Raw genomic sequence first — 24,285 nt, 5'->3', positions numbered from 1 at the left:
AAAGGGCCTTATGAACCCTCTATCTAAAGTATTTGAATCTACCACATCTGTGAACTGAGAAGAAGATTTTTGATTTTTTTGACATTTTGACCCCATTTAGCCCTGCCCCTCAGGTCCCTGATTATGCTTTAATTGATTAATGATTTTCCACGCCCACGGAACAATGGGACCGACTGTGGTCTCTACGGTTATGGTATCGCTTGCCTTTGGATGTTGTAAAGTAATGATACGATACAGAGAAGATACATTGTTTGTTCAATTGCTTTTTGAAAACGGATAATTCCGCCCATTTCCAGCTTTACACCCACGGAATGGGACACAATCATGAATGTGAATATGTACACCACATTGAAATCTTCTGAACATGTAAAATGCCAGATACCCATACACTGTACGTGTTTTGTGAATTGTGATGGCTGTGATGAATTTCATCCTGCATGTAAATGTACATTGTATCATTTTGTCCTGAATGTGAAGGGAAAAATGTTAACAAAAATAATCATAGATAAATATTAATAGATATTTTCGACTGAAATTGCTTTTCTTTTTAATTTTGAGAAACCCTCCGTATATATCCCATGCATCGTATCGTATCTTATCGAAACTTCGTATCGTTTCCGTAATTTACATTACTCCTGTTCCGCATCGTATCGTATCGTTCCGTGTTTTAGTCGACCCGTCAGTCGGATTACCTCGTAATTTTCTACTATGTTCTACGAAGTATGCGAGGTGTTCCGATCAGACTAGTTTCGATTTCTATTTTTACCCACTCCTCAATCTGCAGACTATCCTAGCCTGGAGGCCCTACCCATAATTCCTAGCGGTGGGTCTAGGAATTATGGGTAGGGCCTCCAGGCGACTATCCTCAATCATGGCGTCTAGTGTTAAGGATGTACTCCTCTGAGAAGTCAAAATTTTCTTGTATTAAACTTTTTTGCTCATATAGATTTTTGGAAATAGGAATTTATATCATAAAAGAAAATGGAAGAAAAAGCATATGTCCGTGTGCTCGTTTTTGAGCTATTGACACTCAAGGATACCTAGCTGACAAAATATTGGATTTTCTGGGAATTTTGTGGTTTTGACCATATACTCAAGAGATTAAAGCCATAATTTCCTAATGTGGTGTTTGATATGTATGGATGTTTGTAGAATTTATTTTCCGGTAGTCTTCTTTAAAAATATACCAGTTTTGATTAATAAGACTAATATTTTTCCTCAGAATAACAATATATGTTACCCCTACCCCTTAATTTTGACCTACAAAATGCATCATTTTCAGCCATTTTTGCCAAATTTAACCCTTTATAGGTAAGACTGGCGTATAGATTTCCCATAGGCGACAATGCTAGCATTAATAAGTGTATCTAAAATTCTGTTCATACAAATATGACTTACTTATACTTGTTGGAATGGTAATTCAGTCACGAATACAGTTACGAAGTGAAAAAAGCGTGTTCACCAATAAAACTTCTTCCAAAATCCATGCTCGTCTAAAATAAAGCAGTCCCGCACAGAATACTAAGTTAAAACACAGGAAATTGTCAAATTTTCAAAATTACCCTAAATATCCCCCAAATGCAAAAATTAATGCTCAAATATTATTTTCAAAGAGTAGAAAACATGCATTTAATATTTATGGCATTAGTTGACAAAAATGGTTTATTTTAAGCCAATAGTCCACCCTCTAACATGAAGTTCAGTCTCGAGCCATCAACATTAATTTTTGGCCAATCAGAGGCGAGATTCTATTTATAGGTGTCTTACCTATTATAGAAAGAGTTCTGGTATTAAACTTTTGTTAATATTTTGCATATCAACAGGGAAAGGGTTGTTCTTTCTAAATCAGGCAGAAAAATGGGGGGTCCGTGTGCTTACTTTTTTGCCCCATTTGAATATTTGTTATTTTTCAATATTTAGAGTAAAAATAAAAGTGCTCAAATTACCATTAAATGTTGTAATAAAGTGACAAAAGTGTTTCATTTCACACATTAATGCTTAATATTTTGATTACCACGAACCCAGTAAAGATTTACAGCAAAAATTAGCTCTATACAGCTAAAAATACTGGCGCAGTGATGATTTAAGTAAAAACAATTTCAGAAAAAAATGGTAAAATTGTGGCTCTACTCAAAGCGAAAAAAGACACAATTTCAAAATGGCCGCCAAATGGGCCATTTCTTAAATTCCCCGGATAAAAAATCTACTAAAAATAGAAATGTAATTTTTTGAAAAAATTTGCAACTGGCAACTTGCTACAGATATTGATAGATTTTATTTGAAATTCTCATAACTTCTTTGATCTATGTCGAAACGAGACTTCAACGGGACTGAAACCTCAGAAGAATACAACCTTAATACCATACTCGCGGCATTCAGAGGAACAAACGAGGAATCATACCTAAAACGTATTTTGAAATGGCTTTTTTTAGAGCAGAATCCACCCAGATTTTTAAATTTAGTCATAAGAAATAGCAATGCTGCTGAGGGTACCTGTTTTACAGATGCGTCAGTATTCCTGCGAGTTACGGCTGATCATGAACAGCGGATCTACGCACTTAGGGAAAACTATGCCGAATCTGAATGGCCTGAATGTAGATTTGTTCAAATGAAAGATCTTTTGAATACGCATATTCTTGGAGACTTTGCCGAAGGTGGGGTAGATGCCATCGGGAAATACACCACTTCTCACCAGGAAGCCTTTTTGGCATTAATGGAATTCCTTCATGGTACGTAGAAAATATGTGTGAGCTATTCTCATAGACCGCCTAGTTTTGGCTTTGTAGTGTAGATTTATCAAACTTTGTGTTGAGACTCCAAACTTAAGTTCAATTCTTCTTCTTCTTCTACTTATAAAGAACACAATTCCATCGAAGCCGATGATTATATTGTGCAGATTGGCAGAGGCGTAATTAATATTGTGGAGAAAAAAAAAGAGTGAAGTTATTTACAGTGATCGTGAAGGTGCATTAGTGACAGTTATAAGATAAAAATATGATAGACCTCTAATGTATTGCTTTGTACTGTAGCCACAGGTAGGATGCTCCATTGTTTAATTGTGTGTGGAAAAAATGAGTGTTTGTCCTTGGTGGCAGCTATATGTCTATATGTGAATGGGTGTGATTGTCTAGTCCTGAAGTCTGTCAGATAAAGGATTTGATTATAGTTTATTGCCACATGATGGTGTATGATTTTATAAAATAAAATTAAACGTGTTCTTGTTCTGCGTGTTTGTAGTGAGGTCCAGTTGAGGTTTTCCATTATGTCTTGTACTGAACTTGTGTTGTGGTATCTGCTTGTTGTGTAGCGTGCTGCTCTGCATTGTGTTTTTTCGATTTACATGATTTGATTTGTCTGGTGAGGGTCCCATACCAGAAATATATATGTTTCTGTCCATACGGAGGAGCAGTACTCCAGTTTGGGTCTGACTATGGCTTTGTACGCATGTTCTTTTATAGTTGTGAGTTTATCTGTAGGTTTTGTTTCAAGAATCCTAGTGTCTTGTTAGCATTGGCTGTTATGTTGTTGATGTGCATGTCCCATCGTAAGTTATTTTGTATTGTGTTTCCTAGTTATTTGCAAGATGTTACTTGTTGTAATTTGTGGTCATGGAGTTTGTATGTATAATTGGTCTTTGCATTTGTTTGAGATGCTAAGGACGTTACACTTGCTGGGTGGAAGGACATTAACCAATGTTCCTCCCATCTATCTGCTGCGTCTAGATCTTCTTGTAATTTAAGTGCATCTTGTGTGTTATGTATGGTTTTGTATAATATGCTGTCATCTGCAATGAGTCTGAGGGTGCTGTGTTTGATGTATTCTGGGAAGTCGTTTATGTATATGAGGAAGAGTAGTATTGGGCCCAAACAGGTTCCTTGAGGTACTCCTGACATAACTGGTATTTTTTCGGATTGTTTCCCTTCAAGTACAACTGTTTGGGTGCGGTGTGATAAGAGGTCTGTAATCCATGTAAGTGTTTGTCCTGTAATACCGTAATATTTGAGTTTGTATTGTAGGCGATGGTGCGGGACTTTGTCAAATGCTTTGGCCATGATGATAATGTCTGTTTGTTTATTGTTGTTATGGTTTTGTGTTAATTCATGTATAAAGGTGACTAGTTGTGTTTCGCATGATCGGGACGCTCTGAATCCATGTTGTAAATCATAGAGCATGTTATTGTTTTCAAGGTGTTTCATTGTAGAGTTTGTTATAATATGTTCCATGAGTTAGCATGAAATTGAGGTGAGTGAGACTGGTCTATAATTTGTAGGGTTGTGTTTGTCTCCTTTTTTATATATAGGGTGAACATGAACATGCTTTCAGTCATGTGGTAGTTTTCCTGTGGTGAGAGATGTTGTGAATATTTTTGTGAGAATGGGTGCTGTTACGTCTTTTAGTTCTTTGAGTATTTTCCCATGTATTTGGTCTGGCCCTGAAGCTTTATGTGGGTTTATGTTTTCTAAGAGTTTTGTAATTCCCAAGCATGTTATGTGTATTTGAGGCATAATGGGGTGTGGCGATTGGCCTTTGTTTGGTTTGTTATGGTTTTTTTCTGTTGTGAATGCTTTTTGAAACTGTTGATTGAGAATATTTGCTTTTGTGGTGGTGTCTGTTACAAGTTGACCATCTTCACGTAGGGCTGTAATATCAGTGTTTTCTTTTCGAGTTGTTTTGATGTAGCTAAATAATTCCTTAGGGTTATATCGTTTGTGTGTTTTTGGTGTGGTTTGCTCGTCTGTAGGGAGATCTTTAATCATTTTTTTCTAAGTAAGAACGGTATGCATTTCGTATCTGTTTTTGTACCTCTGCTTTTAGTGTTTTGTATGTTTGTGTTAGTTGGTGATTTGAGCGACATTTGGCGTGAAGTCGTTTAGATTTGTTGATGAGTCTACGTAGAGAGTTTGTTATCCATGGAAGTTTATGTTTGTATGTCAAGTGTTTTTGGGGTATGTTCTTTTCCACTGAATTGTGTAGTGTAGATTTGAATTTGTTCCATAATGAGTACGCAGTTTCATTGGTTTGTTGCTCTAGTGATATATGCAGTTCATTTAAATCTTGTCTAATTTGTTCCCAGTTGGCTTTGTTGTAAATGTATATGTTTCTGGGTTCTTTTCTTGATCTCTTAAGTCTGACATCAGCTTCTGTGTATACTATGTCATGATCGGCTTTGCCTATGGGTGGTGTTGTTTCTGTTTTGTTTATGATTGACGGTCTGTTTGTAAATGTGAGATCAAGTATGTGGTCACCTCTAGTGGGTTTGTTTGTAAATTGTGTGAAAGAGCTGTCTGCCATAATGTCTAGTAAGTATTGGTGCTGTGCTTGATCTGCTTTGCCTGTGATTGTTTGGTTGTTCTGCCAGTCGATGTGGGGAAGGTTGAAGTCTCCACTGATAAATGCTATTGTATTGTTAATTTGGCCTAATCTGTTCATGGATATTTGTAGTTGTTGTAGTAATTGTCCTTAATCTGATGGTGGTCTGTAATATGCTCCAACTATAAGGTTGTGTGCATTGGCCATTGTGATTTTTGCCCAAACTGATCCATTGTCTGTTTGTAGTTCCAGGAGTTGCTGTGATATATATTTGTTTGTAATTGCTAAAAGTACCCCTCCGTGACTTTGTCCTTTCCTGTTTGGTCTCCTATCTTTTCTGTATACGGTGTACTCTGAGATGAGAAAATATTCATATGATGATGTAGTGTTGCTAAGCCATGTTTCAGTACCTATCATAAATTACTATGTCTGGTTTTAGTGTGTGAAGGAGCTCGTCTAAGTCAGGTTTTTTATTTGAAATGGACTGGAAGTTGATGGTGGCAGTTGCTATTCTAATTGGTTTTTGAAACAATTAGCCAGTTTGATGTTCAACCTCTGGTATTATTCTTTATTTTACAAACTTATTAGTAGTTAAGAAAGACAAAAAAATTGGCAAGCCGCTCTTTTTTTTTCTGACTGAATTGAAAAATATAGCTGATATTAAATAATTTTAAGACACTAGCAAAAATGGTGGGGACCTGAGGGGTCAATTTAGCTATTTCCATTTGAATGACTTCTTCTCAGAAACTAATATACTGTAAGCATTGGATAAGGCTCATTTTGCATTTGTAGCATCCTTATGGGGTTATAATTTTTTTTTCAAAGCCAGTTGCCCCAGGCAAGTAGATTCCATTGATTCACTTGTCCGTACATAATTTCTATTTGCACTATCAGTAAAATACCAAAAAATATGTTAGGACTATCGCAAAAATTCACTTACCCACGGGCAAGTTTACTAACATTTTTCACTTGCCCAAACTTGAAAACTGGTTGCCCTGGGTGTCATGATGATCAGGCAAGTGAAATTTTACACCCCTCACTGAGGGGCGGGACAAAAGTTAGTCAATTTAAGTATTTCCATATAGATATCTGAATCTAGATTACTTCTTCTCTAAAACTGAATATTGGATAGACTCATAAATATAATTGCATTGGTAGCATCCTTATGGGATGGGGATTTTAAGATAGTACAAATTGTGGGACTGACCCCCTGGAGACCAAAGGGGTGGAGCTAAAAGGGTCAATATGACTTAAATATTAAATACCCTCAGGTTGTTCTGTGAAACTAATAAGAAGTTTTCAGAGTCAATAACTGACAAAAAAAAAAAAAAAAAAAAGCAGCTGAGTGATACAGGCCTTCTGGGCCTCTTTATTCTGCAATTTAATATTCATCCAAAACCACAAGTGTCTTGCTTGTGTTTTTTAAATTAGATAGATTACTAATTCAAGTGAATAGTCAGGCAAAGAAAACCTGTCTTGTTCAATGGCCTTCCAAAAGTCCTTACATATAAAAACCTTTGTCAAGTTCTCCTTGTGTTGTCCAGTTTTGACCAATGAAGTTATGTGTAGCGAGGCTGCATATGAATGTCAACATGTCTACAGCCTGCCGGGAGGACGTTTTAGGATTCCTATGACACAAATTGATTTCCTTGAATGCAGAGAAATTTTGACATGAAAATAGATTTTTCTATTTCATAAGAAATTATACTGGATATATTAACACCATTTTTTCCGACTTTAGCCTTAAGCTTCTGTCCTACTATTTGCTTTAACAGAACCATCTCAGTATCGTTCCAGACAATTTTAGTCAGCTGTATTAATTAATTGCTTTAAATATGGATTTATATCTTTTTCGCCGTATAAAACCATGCTATTTTTGTCTTTTTATTAGAACAGAAAAAACATAGAAAAGCACTTCAGGAAGTTTTTCAAATGACTCCCTCAGCAAGTGGAAGTAAAGAGACACAGATTATGGCAGTTTTAGCTCATCACCTATTTTCCCAGTTGATTCCAGGCAAAAAGTATGAGGTAGATAAATTTGCCAAGCAAGTACCAAAAGAATGTGTCTGTGGCTGTAAGGCAGAGATTTGTGCCGGTAATACATCAGTAGGTGAGATTTATTTTTTATTACAGGTCCTAGAGACCTGATATTGAACCTGTAGGACGGTGTGGATTAAGGGACCTTTATTTATGGTCTAATTCATCAAATATATCAAAACCTTAACTTCCTCCTCTGTTAAAAGATTTCTATTTTTAATTGCCTTTATTATTTGTCAATACTTAATTATTTGTGATGTTGTATTGTGCCAATAGTTATTGTACATATATTATAAAACGTTATCAACTTTCCCCTAATTACACACCAAAAAAGTCCCGAGTTCAATAGAAATTTCAACTTTCCCCTAATTACACACCAAAAAAGTCCCGAGTTCAATAGAAATTTATGATTAAAAGTTCGATATTCAGAGTGTTTGAATATATATGCATACCGCACCATTTTCAATGCTAAGATGATCACGTGATTTTCCAGACCAAACGAAATGGCGTGCCCAGTCAAAAGTGTGTTGTTCATGTTAGATTGAACTTCTACGGAAGAACTTGTTACTTATCATGAACATGTGAATGTTTTGTTATGTGATGAAGTTAAAGAGTCCCCCAGAACAATATATTTACATAATTGTCGTACACACATACTTCCATTCGGTCATGTTGAGTGTTTACAATACGGCTATCGGTTGACTATGCTTTGCCTAATTTCCGGGAGCCACCGGAGGGATTTTTGTTGGAACCGTATTTAAACTTCGTATAAAATACATGTACGCGTTGCGATACAATACATTGTACTAGACTAGATAGTAAATTGAACAAAAATGTACCAGATACAAATGTATATAAATAATGGTATTGATAAATAATGAAATAGACAAGATACATCGTACTAGATAGAGACAAAAATGGTTATCTACATGTAAATCTCTGGTGATACTTTTTAAAATGAATATCTCAGACGATATTTAACTTGCCTTGGATAACCATTTGTTTTATAAAGGTCCAAATGAAATACAATGATAAATCAAGTAAAATAAGCACGGAGACATTATATGCATTTTTGTTCAAAGTCATATGTGTATGTGTGTCATGTACACATGTACATGTATACATATCAATTTGTGATAAAAAATCACCATGTACCGCCATAAACGAGTATAAAACTTTATACATGTATGTATATTTCTGATATTTATGTTGGAAAAGCTCCATGTTCGTCAACATATGATGATAAATTTCTGGTGAAACTATAAACATTTGGTTATACGATTTCAAGGATTACAGAAAATTGAAAAAAAAAATAAAAAGAAAGAAAGGGGTTGAGCTTGAAATAAGGCGGTTTAGTGTGTTAAAAGTTCTGAATATCTAACATGCAATTGTGTATATATTTTCTGTGTAGATAATGAAGACAGGTTGGTTTGGTTTGGTTTAATTTGTGATGTACATATACATGTAGCTTGCCAATGAACCATATACATGTAGCTATCATATTATATGATGTCCAGAATTTGCCTCTGAATCAAATGAATCAGAAACATGTATATAATGAAAGACCTAGGTGTACTCATACATATACAATATGCATTTACACATATTATTCATTGAATTTAAGTCAATTAAAAAAAATGATTGGAGTTCAAAATAGCATCCAGAAGTAAATAAGCTGACCTTAGCGTGTGATTCTCATGTCATCAGAGTAATTGCAGTAAAAAAATCATTTTTAGCTCACCTGGTCCGAAGGACCAAGGTGAGCTTATGCCATACCGTGGCGTCCGGCGTCCGGCGTCCATCGTCTGTCGTCCGTCGTCCTTCCGTCCGTCCATCAACAATCGACTTCTTCTCCATAACCGCTGGTCGGATTTCAACAAAATTTGACCGTGGGCTGAGGGTATGTAGTCTAACCTGGTGGAAAATCTAACTTTATTAGATTATTTTGTTAGTTTAGTTTTTATTATATTCAAGCAATCCTAATAACTATAGTGTGATATTGCTCCAAACACTAAGTGGAGTTGCTAAGAGCTTTTACCTGTTGACCTTGATTGACCTGGACTAATTAAAGTTATTGTCAGTCTATTCCTTTCTAATTCAATCAATACTTTGCAACTTAAAAATAGTCAATAATGAGTAATGCAATTTAACAACAGGCAACACAGGCTATTGTCTCTACAGATATATGGATATTCTTATATATGTGGAATATGTGTATTACACAACAAGATTTTTTTTATTACACATAGGGATATCTGTATATCTATAGAGCCAAAATCTTGAGATTTGACACTGACTTTTGACCCAAATAACCTTTGATCTAGCCCAGTCTTGTTTGCTATTTATTTTCTGTATTTGAACATTTCTAAAATGAACACTACATACCCGGTAATTAAACAACTCAGACAAATGAAATATATTACTTTAATTGGTTTTTTGTTCATAAATTATTCAATAGTTGTACATACTAGGTATGTAAACATGCAATAATCATTATTATTCCTTTCTTCATTTGTGTGAAGAAGAAATGAATAATTTGAAAATATCCTGGTGATAATAGTAAAGAATTATGCTATGTTTGTACTACAAGTCTGAATCTGTCCTTCCTTATTGAAAATCATATCTTTCTGGTTCATAATAGGTACATTACAAACAGACTTTATTTTTTTACTGTCAATTTTGATCTCAGAGATGCATGTAGTTGTTTTTCCCTTTTATTTTTGGGCAAGCTGCCATCACATCTTGCACTCTGTCATCTGGTTGAAGGTCCCATACATTCTATAAAGAAAATATGGAGTAAATGTCAGTTAATGTACAGAGATAAATACTGTAAATACATGTATGTACATAATCTTCCAGTGTAAGCCTACATGTAAAACAAACTAGTTCCAATTTTTTTTCTGTCAAACACAAATTTATAACAATTACACATCTTTTGAACACAAGTTTATCAAAATCAAACCTCATTAGATACTACTGGTTCATTTCTTAAATTACAGAGGTCTAGGCATTTTCATGTGAAGAATAATGGTACTAATAGTACTAGTGCCAGAATTTATGTAACCTAATGTATTGGACATAATATATATAACATATTGTAAAAAGTCAATTACTATTCCTTACTTAAACCACTTGTGATGTATTGGTGTGAATTTTATATATTAAGACCAGCAGATAGGATAACGAGTACGTGACTAAGTGACTGTAAATCTTAAAAAAAAGTACAATCTTACACACACGGGCACTGATGAAATAAGTTTGAAAGTGGCTTCTTTAATACAGCAATATCAATAGCATACAGTGAAAGGATATATATCACTGCATATACATAAATACACAAATAGATATCGGAAAAGATATCACACTCCTGACACTGTAACAGCAGCTACATGTATATATCGTAGCCTACATAACACTGAGGAATGCAATCATCTTTTAGGGAAATGCTTAATATCTACTTCAGAATAATACATATGAATGGGTGAACGTGCTTTGTTATTATTAAAGTCAGTCATGTATTTCGTGAGAACTTTTATACGACTAAACTTTAGCCGTTTAATTACGACACTGTCTGGTATTCTATATATAGTAAAAATTTAAATATTGTCAAAAAGAGATGTCACTTATAATCTAATCTGTGTAGACGTGTGTACTATGTATGCTTCTGTTGTAATCCAAGATTAAATCTGTTATATGTTCCCCAATTTATCAACACTTTTCCTGATTTCTAATCTCTATTTTACTATGGTACCAATTCCAAAAAGCGACCAAACACTAATAGAATAGGCCTATAACCGTTACCCCTTCGGGGCCCCACTCACCTTATAGAGACGAAGAGAAGTCAGTCTATGTGGTTTTGGTAGATCATTCACAAATCATAGTTGTTGTCATAGCTCGAATTCGTTTCCATATAATATTCTCAGCAATTCACAACATATTTTTAGTTTAAATAATCTCCTTATTCACTTCGAATCAGCAGTTGATTCTAAGCCGGCGAACTTTCACTGCAAAGCTTGCTCCATTGCGGTAAACAATTTTTATTTCTGGACATGCGCAAAGTAGCATTTCTAAGCTTTGGAGACTGTAACTTTTAACTTTTTTGTCAGACCGCTCATAAGTCTAAAAAAAAATTGCAAATTTATATCTTTGGACTTCTTAACTTTCTAGACTTATAATTTTGGGAAAGTTCATAACTTTTTAGGGCTATTACACCATATATTGTCATTTTTTGTTTTACAGACCCTGAAAGATACGGATCATGCGGCTTTAAATTTTTACAATTATATCATTGGTTCACAGAATTGCCAAAAAAATATCATCACTGTGAAAATGACCAGCTATACGGTACAGATTTGATAGGAACTATACATATCCAAAATAAGTAGCATATTTTATATAATTGTTTGATGATGGCTTTCAGTTTACCAGATGTCTACACACAGTTTAGGAAGAGTGTTGAAAGTCAGTCACGTGTGAGGAAGTCGTTTACACTACCAGACACATTACAGCCCTTACCACCAGGGATAGAGGAGGGACAGGTTCCAACATTGGCCGATCTCGGCTTGAAAGGTATTTATAGACAGAGAATGTTCTTCTCATAATTATAGTTTTTTCTCACCATCAATGTGTATTTTCTATGTATTTAAAGTATCAAGATTTAGATATCTAAAAAATTCAACTACAATTAGGTTTCTACAGATGATCTCACTGGCTAATTAATACAGAAAGGGAGAACACCTGTGGGGACAGTGGAACTTGGTCAATTAGAACTTGAATGGACTGAATTTGAGCCAAATTTTTGGTCTGAATTTGGTAATATACTTGAAAACTTGCTTAAAGTTGTATTTCTTGTAATTTTCGCTGAAACGATATGTCGTTTTAACATTTGATATTTGAACATGGACATGTATATTGATGATTTAGCTCACCAAAACCATATGTCTGCCTATAAGAGAGCGAAATCAAGGGATCATATATTCCTGGTTGTGAATAAAATGCCTTCAATCACCGCCATGTTCATTACCTTCGGGTTTTGTCAGAAATCCGAATCGTATCACGTGACTGACGTCCTCACGTCCTGCACGTGGTGATCCAGGTAACTAGCGTAAGTGCACATGTACATGTGTTTGTATACGTTTTCCTTCTGACTAATATGAGCAGATCGTGCTGGTATATGTCCACAGAGCGAGTATTTGAAACATCTAATGCACAAATGCCGTAATATAATATTATCAAATGTTGTAGTGTGCATGCATTATTTTTTTCGTCGATCCAGTCTGCTGAGATCGACCACATGTTTTGTTTACGAAAAATAGTTGACATTTCTCTTGGTTTCACAACTCTTGTGTTACTTCGAGATTGTCGTGACGATGTTCGGAAGAGTTCGGAATGATTCGGCCTCTTTCGAGCCTATTTTTCACGTGTACACGTTAAAAAGATTTTTTACTTTTATAATTAAAAATACTTCCAGTGCTGCAACTTTATCAAAAGTGGTAAAATTAGAAAGTTTAAAACTCAGAAAAACGGAGAAAAATATGTATAACACTTAAACAACTTACTATGACAAAAAGAGCGAAAGTGATAGACCATACAACTTTAAAATTCAACCCCTCAGATAACTCAGGAAGTTTTTTGTAGTTTCGAGTTCAAATTAGTCGAGTTTCACTGTATCTGACATTAATTGAAAATAACTTGCAGAAAACTTATCTTGCTAATGAGTCGATTCACAATTATTTCAATATTTATCACTTGGATTATAGAAAACACCACCTGGTACATATGAATATCTTGCACTTAAAACTCTAGAAAATCTAGAAGTGCAAGAATCTTGCTTAATATGAAACAATAAATCTTTACTTATATTACGAGAGATTTTTACCCTTTCTGAATAGCTGTTACAGAGGACCCACGTTCTGTGATGCCATTTGTTGGAGGTGAATCTGTCGCCTTAGACAGACTGAATCACTACCTCTGGCAAACTGACTGTGTGTCGACTTACAAGGAGACTAGAAATGGCCTTGTCGGGTCGGACTATTCTACGAAGTTCTCTGTTTGGTAAGTCTTCTACAAGTAGCATTGCTACAGCTAAGGGTATATAGGTCTTGTAGATAACTCTCAGTACTACAAAATAATTCTCACATTGTTGAAAAAGGTTCTAGTTAATTGTTATGAGTTATTGGTGGGTGGGCACATACTGTATGTTATCTATATGCACTTCCTCCTGTCAAACAAATTGCACCTCATTTCAAATTTTATGGAGACAGAGGCATTTAAATGTCTTGTAGACATTTATAGTTTTATATAAGACTCATATTGTTTTGTTAACTAAATGTTAGTAGTAGATAATTTTCCAACTTCCTTGTCTGGGCTAACTTCCAACCCAACAACATACCCAGGCCTATACACATCAATCAAGTCACTGACCTGACTGTTACCTACTGCATTGCAAAACCTGTAACTTGAAGACCAAATAAAAAAAATTCATCAGCACCTTTACTGGCCTCCAATACCGCACATTCCTCCGTGGACACTGCACTACTAGGAATGTCATCTACCTCATCACTTGCAAAACGTGCAAAAAACAATATGTAGGCGAAACTAAACGACAGCTCAAAATTTACATCAGTGAACACCTCAGGGACATTATCAAACACAGGAACACAACAGTTGCCCACCTGTCTAACCTTCGTGAACACGATCACTCATGTCTTCGATGTCAGATCATCAAGATTATTAAATCAGACCCTGATTCCCCATCCTCTACAAACATCAGAAGAGGAAGAGAACACCACTGGATACACCAGTTACATACATTAGATCCTGTTGGGATCAATGCCTTCAGATAAAGCTGGGATCCCAGTCATTCTACTTAGTAGATTATGTTTTTGATTTAGAAGTATATACACATGAATGTATACATACTCCCTGACTGTTGCTAGGACGTAATACTCACCAAACCAAACTAAAGTGAAAATCAACATTCAGCAAACATGGGATGTAGTGCTATGTAACCTGAGGATGGTTAGAAGTTTGACATCACTGTCATCTGTTGAATATAAATGGCACTTCCTTCTCCGATATTAAATGATGTCACTGTTTTATCAGGCTGGCCAATGGCTGTATCTCCCCTCGTCACATTTACTGGGAGATCAAGCGATACGAGTCCCAACGTGTGTCCAATCAGTCTACATATTGGGTCATCTTTGAGTTACTGTGGCGAGACTACTTTAGATTTGTGGCTCTGAAATATGGCAAGAAATTATTCTACGAAGGAGGTGAGAGGATCGTACAATTTTCATCTAGTTTACTAATGATCATGTTTTATTCAAATAGAATAACATAATATTGCTAGATATGGTCCGTCATGGAGATACATGCAATGGTTCTGTTTAGGAGAAGTCTGTTGTAACCTGTATTCTTTTTGGCTTAAAATGATAAATATGAATACCCAGGAAATGGTTTTTTATACAAACAGCAAACTGATTTGAATTGTAACCTGGTATGTATTGAACCAAATCGTGTTGGAAATTGTTAACTTTAAATTGTGTTGCAGGTATACAAGGTAAAACTGTTCCTTGGAAGCAAGATAAACAGATGCTGAAAGCATGGACAGGTAAACTTAGCGTACCTGGTTATTGTATATTATTGTGCAGAGGAAGTCATTCCAACACTTCACCTACATGTACTGTATCTTAGTATATATACCAATGTATAGATAAAATACCAACACTTAACCTACATGTACTGTATCTTAGTATATATACCAATGTATAGATAAAATACCAGATTTCAGATCCAAAGCTGAAATAGTTCTCTATTATGTTTTAAATAAGGAATTAAGCATACAGAAAAAAACAGAACTACCACCTTAAGTAGACTGATGAATACCAAATCCCATGTATTACTGCCGTTCTATCATAAGATTGCACGATTGTGTTACAGTACTAGTGTATCGACTCACTGTAGTAGATTATATCGCTACATGGTACAGGTGAAGTGTCTATGTAACACGCATTGTGATTGGCTGAAGTGTGGATATAAAGAAACGTTACACAATGCAACCTATTTGTGCAATCGGGACGTTGTAAGTACGTCGAAACAAGGACGTATATGAGGACGTATATGAGAAGGATAAGTCACACTGGGTTTTGGGGAAGTCCAAGGCAGGCGCTTTTGTGTTTGTGCACTGACCGTGACGTTGGGCGACGACTGATTTTCCTTTGATATCCGCCGGCGCAGCCTTTGATGTAGCTTGCGGGTGCGAGGGTTACCGTCTTACTTTCTGAAGCGGTGATGTCATTTCATGAGCTGTCGATTTTTTTTAACGAAAATTTAAGACATATCCCCTAAACATTCCGTCTTTAAAGCAAGTTATAAAGTTGTTAAATTTAATAAACTTTACAATGGTGTTTCGTTTGACTCGATACGACAAGTATTTGTTGAGAAAAACGGTTTTTATTCCCGGTTCATAGGCGTCTCGCGTGGTGTTTAGTAATGTAAAGAGACAGACACGAATCCTTCTCACTTATAAATCCTTGGTCGAAACAAATACAAATGTTCATAGATAAACATCTGAAAAATTAATATTTGTAAAATAGAAGTATTACGATGTAAAAATAAATAACGCTGATATATAGAATTCGCGCTGTAATATACATGACTGTTGGGTGTTTTTTTTCCGTAGTACATCTAGCACATGTGACGAACTTGACTGACAGAGTTTCCTGAAATAGCTGTTGTAAATATATAAATAAGATGATTGAAAAAAAAAAATCAAACATGGAAAGAGATAACACACAATCAGGTTATACTAGCTGTAGAAGAATACATAATATTGATTTTTAAAAACATGATAATACTGGTACCGTTAATGAATAAATATGAAGGTCAAGAAGAAAGCATCTGCTAAAACAACTGTTCAGTTTCATAATTATGGTAAGGTATATTTAAAATGTCAATTTAACTCTGAATTTGAACTTTATACTGAATAAAAAAGTGTGGAAGTACTAAAAATCGTCGATCGCCAAGCTGCCAACGCGTGCATATTATAAGTTACCGGTAAGTTACATGTGTGTTTGCACATGTGTAACGTTACGTTACTATTTTAATCTCGCCAAAATTAGAAGCGGTTCAACCGATCACAGCCAAAATTAGAAGCAGTCCTCAACCGATCATATGTCGACATGTCAAAGCCACGAACCGATCTAAAAGTACGCGAAAGGGTAGTGAAAATGTACAATGATGGCATGGGGTGTCCTATGGAAATATATCTAAAGCGGCCGACGTTTGTAAATCCACCTGTCGGAAACATCGCAAAGTTGTGCGAGGAACAGCATGGTTCTCTGCTTCCACGTGTTCGGTCTATCATGACACCAACAAAGGTCAGTGAAGAAGTTGTTAAATTCTTCGAATATCGGAAGAAAATGAGACCAAGCATGGCAGGCTAAAAAAATACAGCTTTACTGTGCACACACGTTTTTCTCTTCTATTTTTAGATCAACTCAGCCAATCACAATGCGTGTTACATAGGCACTTTACCTGTAACATGTAGCGATGTAATCTACTACAGTGAGTCGATACACTAGTACTGTAACACAATCGTGCAATCTTATGATAGAACGGCAGTAAAGGGCCATCACCTTTCCGAAACGGCTTTTAATTTTTAAAATGGGAATGTTAAACGAGATCGATAATTTTGTAGAGTCGCAAAAGTTATTAACTTACCGTTAATACTTCACTTATCATCATCTTCTGAAAAATTTAATTAAAATAAATAAAAAAATTAATATTCATAACGCGGGTCGTCTTATGTTTCCCGCCGTCGTCCTAAATACTGCACGGTAGTTGACTATCACTGCGCCAGACGGCAAAACAGCGAAATGAATCTCCACAGTTATCACATATCACACAGGAAATCTTGCATATGTCTTGGGGTGTTGTTACCTCGTCTTAGGCCATCGATATGTATTTTCTTATGTTATTCATGTTTTTAGGAAACCTTTATGTTTTACTCCGGAAAGGTAGTGGACCTTTAATGCAGTATTTTTCGTATAAAAAAAATGTCATCTTATGTTCTGTTGTAGAGTTATCAAATTATATTTGTGGTTGTCTTCTAATGCTTATGTACAAATTACTACAGAAAACAAATTTTGATGTTCCAGATGGTAGGACAGGAGTACCCTTTGTGGACGCCAACATGAGGGAGATGGCTGCTACAGGGTTCATGTCTAACAGAGGCAGACAGGTAAAGCAAAGCTATTATCATCGCTTTCATTTTTGTTTCAGCTTGGATTTGGTATTTTATGCTGACAACCACTTGGTGGTTTTAGCTCACCTATTAATGAGTATATGGTTGAGTGAACTTTTGCTGTGGCACTGCTTTTGTTGTTCTTTAATCATTAAAAGGTCATGGAGGTCATATCCACTTCACTATTGAAATGACATCAATATGCAAGGTGCTTAGACACTTGATTGGGCACATAGCATGCTTAAACAGTATCTGATGTTTGAAGAGCTGTTTATGTAAGAATTACTTAATGATACGTTTCAGAATGTTGCAAGCTTTCTCACTAAAGATCTGAAATTGGACTGGAGGATGGGAGCAGAATGGTTTGAATCTCAACTAGTAAGTATAGTCAAAGTTTTATGTCATAGAATTCAGCTCAAAGTTATAGTAAAAAATGCATAAAACTATTAAAATATTCTTTAAATGATAGTCATAGAATTCAGCTCAAAGTTTTAGTAAAAAATGCATAAAACTATTAAAATATTCTTTAAACGTTTGCCATATTTTGCAGTTTTCCAGATACCATAACGATGGGTGAAGTATGATTTACTGATGTTTTGAAATGATTTCAGATTGACCATGATGTGTGCAGTAACTATGGAAACTGGTTGTACAGTGCTGGGATAGGGAATGATCCCAGAGAGGATCGCAAGTTTAACATGGTCAAACAGGGACTGGACTATGATTCTGAGGTATATGTATTACATTTTTGTAGCTATGATATCAAGGTTATATTTTTACATGAGAGTATGTGAGATTGAGTGCAGGAGATAGTCTCTGGGTGATACCTAGTCCGCTAAACCTGCCTATATTATTAGGCTTTTTCATTTTTTTTTTTTTGCCTAATATATAGTCAGCTGGCGGTACCTCTTAAAAATGTGAAATCGTAGGACAGATTTTTAGGTCACCTGAGACGAAGTCTCAAGTGACCTATTCTAATCGCCTTTTGTCCGTCGTCGTGCGTCGTGCGTCGTCCGTCGTATGTCCGTAAACAATTTACATTTTCAACTTCTTCTCCAAAACTGCTGAAGCAATTTCAATGAAATTTTGCACAAACCTTCTAAGGCATAAGGCCAATCGAAATTGTGAATTATATGATCCTCATCCCCCAGGGAGCTATGGGAGGGGCCAAAAGGGGTAAAATTGACTAAAATTTCAAAAATCTTGTTCTCCACTCACAGATGTGATGGAATTAAATACTCTTCATAGATGGAAAGGTCTTGAGGTCCTTTACAAAAATTGTGAATTATATGACCCTGGGGTCTCAGGTTTCCCCCCTGGGGAGGAGGTTAAGTTTACTATAGTTTATATAGGGAAAACACATTTTTGAGTATTATTTGATCATTTGTAATAGGAAATGAGTCAAATATTGTCAGAATTATCAGTATGAGATGGCTATTGAATCCTATTAACAAGTTTTCCATGACTGACCCCCAGGGGCCTTAGGGGCGGGGTCAAAAGGGGTCAAATAGGCTATAACTTCAAAAATCTTCTTCTGAAATTCTGGAAATGGTAGAATCACATACTCTTCATAGATGGAAAGGTCTTGAGGTCCTTTACAAAAATTGTGAATTATATGACCCTGGGGTCTCGCGTTTCCCCCTGGGGAGGGGGTCAAGTTTACTATAGTTTATATACGAAAACACATTTATGAGCATATTTTGCTCAATTTTCATAGAAAATGTGTCAAACTTGTTTAGAATTATAAGCCTAGGATAACATTTTAAAATCATATATCTATATTGGTCCTGGTCAACCCCATCGGGGCAGAGGGGCGGGGCCAAAAGGGGCAAATAGGCTCAAACTTTAAAAATCTTCTTCTTAAATACTGGAAATGGTAGAATCTAATACTCTTCATAGATGGACAGGTCTTAAGGTGTTTTATGAAAATTGTGAATTATATGACCCTTGGGTCTCATGCTTCCCCCTGGGGAGGGGGATAAGTTTACAATAGTTTGTATAGGGAAAACACATTTTTGAGCATTATTTAGTCATTAAAATAGGAAATTAGTCAATTGTTGTCAGAATTATCCCTATGTGATGGCCATTGAATCTTATCAACAAATTTTCCATGACTGATCCCCAGGGGCCTTAGGGATGGGGCCAAAACGGGTCAAATAGGCTAAAACTTTAAAAATCTTCTTCTGAAATACTGGAACTGGTAGAATCAAATACTCTGCATAGATGGAAAGGTCTTAAAGTCCTTTACAAAAATTGTGAATTATATGACCCTGGGGTCTCATGTTTCCCCCTGGGGAGGGGGTCAAGTTTACTTTAGTTTATATAGGAAAAACACATTTATGAACATTATTTGCCTATTTTTCATAGGAAATTAGTCAAACTGGGTTAGAATTATTAGCCTGAGATAGCATTTTAACATCATATCCATATTGTTCATGGCTGACCCCCAGGGGCCAGAGGGGCGGAGCCAAAAGGGGTCAAAATGGTAATTTCAAAAATCTTCTTTTTGAATTCACAGATTTGATGGAACCAGATACTCTTGATAGATTGGAAGGTCTTAAGGCCCTTTACAAAAAATTGTGAATTTCATGGTCCTGGGATCTCAGATTTTCCCCTGGGGAGGGGGTCAAATTTACTATAGTTTATAAAGGAAAAACACATTTAGAAACATTGTTTGCTTAGTTTTCATAGGAAATTAGTCAAACTGGGTTAGAATTATTAGCCTGAGATAGCATTTTAACATCATATCCATATTGGTCTTGGCCGACCCCCAGGGACCAGAGGGGCGGGGCCAAAAGGGGTCAAAATGGATAACATTTCAAAAATCTTTCTTCTGAATTCACATAATCTTCATAGATTAAAAAGTCAAATTTATAAAATCACTGACTGACTTCAAGGGCCTGATGGGCCAATATATAGTGTTTATATGCATGTCTTTGTTTCATTCTGTATTTGAAATCAGGTGACCGTTAAGGCCCATGGGCCTCTTGTTAAAAAACCATGTGTAGTTGAAAGATAAACAAAATGCTAGCCAGTTATAGTTTTATAGTGAAATTCTGGTCAACATTCACAACATGTTAAATATTCAAATTGAACACGGCTGTTGCTGGTACCGCATCACTTTCACTATATTCACGTTGCATATACATCTAGCATATACATGGTAGCATTTTGTTCATCTTTCAACTACACATGGTTTTTTAACAAGAGGCCCAGAGGGCCTGTATCGCTCACCTGGTTTGTAATACCAAGTAATGTTCTGAATACAGGTTCATTGTCTCTTTTCTGAAGGAATTTTAATATTAACCTCTAAATCCCCTATTGGACCCCACCCCTCCCGCCCCCAGGGGGTCAGAGCCAAAATTTATACAAGTTCTGTTCCCCTTCTTCCAAGGATGTTTATGGCCAAATTTGGTCACAATCCAAACAAAACTCAAGGACAAGAAGTGATTTATAGAATTTACCTCTATTTCCCCTATTGGGCCCCACCCGTCCTGCCCCTGGGGGATCAGAGCCAAAATTTATACAAGTTCTGTTCCCCTTCCCCCAAGAATGTTTGTTGCCAAATTTGGTTACAATTCATGTAGAGCTCTAGGACAAGTAGAGATTTAAAAGGATTTACCTCTATTACCCCTATTGGGCCCCGCCCCTCCTGCCCCCAGGGGGTCAGAGCCAAAATTTATACAAGGTCTGTTCCCCCTCCCCCAAGGATGTTTTTGGTTACATTCCATTCAGAACTCTATGACTAGTAGCGATTTAAAGGATTTACCTCTATTACCCCTATTGGGCCCCACCCCTCCTGCCCCCGGGGGACCAGAGCCAAAATTTATACAAGTTCTGTTCCCCTTTCCCCAAGGATGTTTGTGGCCAAATTTGGTTACATTCCATTCAGAACTCTATGACAAGTAGCGATTTATAGGATTTACCTCTATTTCCCCTATTGGGCCCCACCCCTCCTGCCCCCAGGGGGTCATAGCCAAAATTTATACAAGGTCTGTTCCCCCTCCCCCAAGGATGTTTGTGGCCAAATTTGGTTACATGCCATTCAGAACTCTATGACTAGTAGCGATTTAAAGGATTTACCTCTATTACCCCTATTGGGCCCCGCCCCTCCTGCCCCCGGGGGACCAGAGCCAAAATTTATACAAGTTCTGTTCCCCTTCCCCCAAGGATGTTTGTGGCCAAATTTGGTTACATTCCATTCAGAACTCTATGACTAGTAGCGATTTAAAGGATTTACCTCTATTTCCCCTATTGGGCCCCGCCCCTCCTGCCCCCTGGGGACCAGAGTCAAAATTTACACAAGTTCTGTTCCCCTTCCCCCAAGGATGTTTGTGGCAGAATTTGGTTACAATTCATGTAGAACTCTATTAAAAGTAGAGATTTAAAGGATTTACCTCTATTTCCCCTATTGGGCCCTGCCCCTCCTGCCCCCGGGGGACCAGAGCCAAAATTTATACAAGTTCTGTTCCCCTTCCCCCAAGGATGTTTGTGGCCAAATTCGGTTACAATCCATGCAGAACTCTAGGACAAGTAGCGATTTATAGGATTGACCTCTATTTCCCCTATTGGGCCCCGCCCCTCCTACCCCCGGGGGATCAGAGCCAAAATTTATACAAGTTCTGTTCCCCTTCCCCAAAGGATGTTTGTGGCCAAATTTGGTTACATTCCATTCAGAACTCTATGACTAGTAGCGATTTAAAGGATTTACCTCTATTACCCCTATTGGGCCCCAATTTGGCCATAAACATCCTTTGGGGAAGGAGAACAGAAGTTTGGCTCTGACCCCCTGGGGGCAGGAGGGCTGGGGCTCAATAAGGGAAATAGAGGTAAATCCTTTAAATTCCTTCAAAAAAGAAACAATGAACCTGTATTCAGAACATTACTTGGCATTACAAACCAGGTGAGCGATACAGGCCCTCTGGGCCTCTTGTTAAGAGGTACCGCGAGCTGACTATATATTAGGCAAAAAAAGAAAAAAAATTAAAAAAAGCCTAATAATATAGGCAGGTTTAGCGGACTAGGTGATACCTTTGCCAGTTTGTGTGGCAGTGGGTGACAGCTATTCTTTAGCTACAGCAAACTTTGTAGTGTTGATAACTACCAGTATGTGGAGCTCTGGGTACCAGATTTAGATACCAACATCTACAAACTTAGCTACAACTGGGACGAATATGTTTTAAATCAAGAGAGTATGTGCGACTGTGGGCACCAGAATTAGACACCAGTCACTATAAAAAAGTGAAAATTGTGGTCAATTTGTAGGGAGAGAATGTGCGACTGTAGTTACCAGAGTTAGACACCAGTCACTATAAAAAAGTTAAAACTATAATCAATTTGTAGGGAGAGTATGTGCGACTGTAGGTACCAGATATAGACACCAGTCACTATAAAAAAGTTAAAACTGTGATGACTTTGTAGGGAGCGTATGTGCGACTGTGGGTACCAGATATAGACACCAGTCACTATAGAAAGTTAAAATTGTGGTCAATTTGTAGGGAGAGTATGTGCGACTGTGGGTACCAGAGTTAGAGAAAGTCAGCAGTGGAGCTGTCCATACTGTGTGGACTATCAGTCCTGCTATCCTTGCCAAAGCTGAAGTGTCCCTAGGAGAATCCTACCCAAACCCCATTGTTGTAGCTCCAGAATGGAACAGACACATGGGTAAAACCAAGGTATGTAGTCGTATCCGAGCAACATTTGGAGTTAATAGTCTTATTATTCCGTGCAAAACGTGTTTGCAAGGGATAATGAATTAGACTTATATGCTCATGTTTGTATCCATGCATGTCCCAGATGCTTTTCTGGGCTATAACTCCAAACCAGTTTCAATTTAGCTCCATACAACTTTCTGTATACATCAGGCTTATGTGCTCTTGTTGTGCCTTTTAGTATTAGAGACCTCCCATTTTCGATATTTTCTCATTCAATATACAAATGAAGCTTATTACATGTACCATTATTCAATTTTACAACACCAATCTAACTAGCATTCTACTATGATTTATGAAAACTTAGAAATCATCAGTATAACTTTTGTATACCTTTTTTTATGGACTTTGAATATTTAAAGTACATTATACCATATTATACATTTTTAGGTCATCTGACCGAAGGTCAGGATGACCTATTGTCATCGTGTTTCGTCCGTCGTCGTGCGCCGTCCGCCGTCCGCCGTGCGCCGTGCGCCGTGCGCCGTGCGCCGTGCGTCGTGCGTAAGACTATTTATACAAAAGCCTACTCCTCCTTAACCCTTGAGCGGATTACATCCATATTTGGTGTGAAACATCATTGGGGAAGGACAATCATATTTTATATAAATGAGCCTGGTCCGAACCCTAGGGGCTGAGGGATGGGGCCCAAAAAAGGGCAAATTTTCTTAATTTTAGCTTTAAAATCCTACTCCTCCTTCATCCTTGAATGGATTTCATCTATATTTGGTGTAAAACATCGTTGGGGAAGGACAATCATATTTTATATAAATGAGCCTGGTCCGACCCCTAGGGGCAGAGGGGCGGGGCTCCAAAAGAGGAAATTTTCTTAATTTAAGCTTTAAAATCCTACTCCTCCTTCATCCTTGAATGGATTTCATCCATATTTGGTGTGAAACATCATTTGGGAAGGACAATCATATTTTATATAAATGAGCCTGGTAGGACCCCTTGGGGCTGAGGGGTGGGGCCCCAAAAGGG

The 24,285-nt window shown here is 36.8% G+C and overlaps 1 protein-coding gene and 1 pseudogene across 1 annotated transcript; both read left to right on the top strand.

Annotated features, from left to right (window-relative positions):
- Positions 1-2,305: 2,305 nt before the first annotated feature.
- LOC138316654 (uncharacterized) overlaps positions 2,306-24,285 on the top strand; it is a 53,872-nt pseudogene continuing 31,892 nt past the window's right edge.
- On the top strand, positions 11,757-23,703 carry LOC138312772 (cryptochrome DASH-like). Its single transcript, XM_069253535.1, has 9 exons — positions 11,757-11,916; positions 13,239-13,401; positions 14,452-14,621; positions 14,900-14,959; positions 17,508-17,590; positions 17,897-17,971; positions 18,205-18,324; positions 23,092-23,268; positions 23,695-23,703. The coding sequence occupies exons 1-9, from the start codon at positions 11,757-11,759 to the stop codon at positions 23,701-23,703; spliced, it is 1,017 nt and encodes a 338-aa protein (XP_069109636.1).

The sequence above is a fragment of the Argopecten irradians genome, chromosome 2, assembly GCF_041381155.1.
Source record: "Argopecten irradians isolate NY chromosome 2, Ai_NY, whole genome shotgun sequence".
Classification (NCBI taxonomy): Eukaryota; Metazoa; Mollusca; class Bivalvia; order Pectinida; family Pectinidae; genus Argopecten; species Argopecten irradians.
Note: the sequence above shows the minus strand (reverse complement) of the source record. Positions and strands in the feature narration are given on the sequence as shown.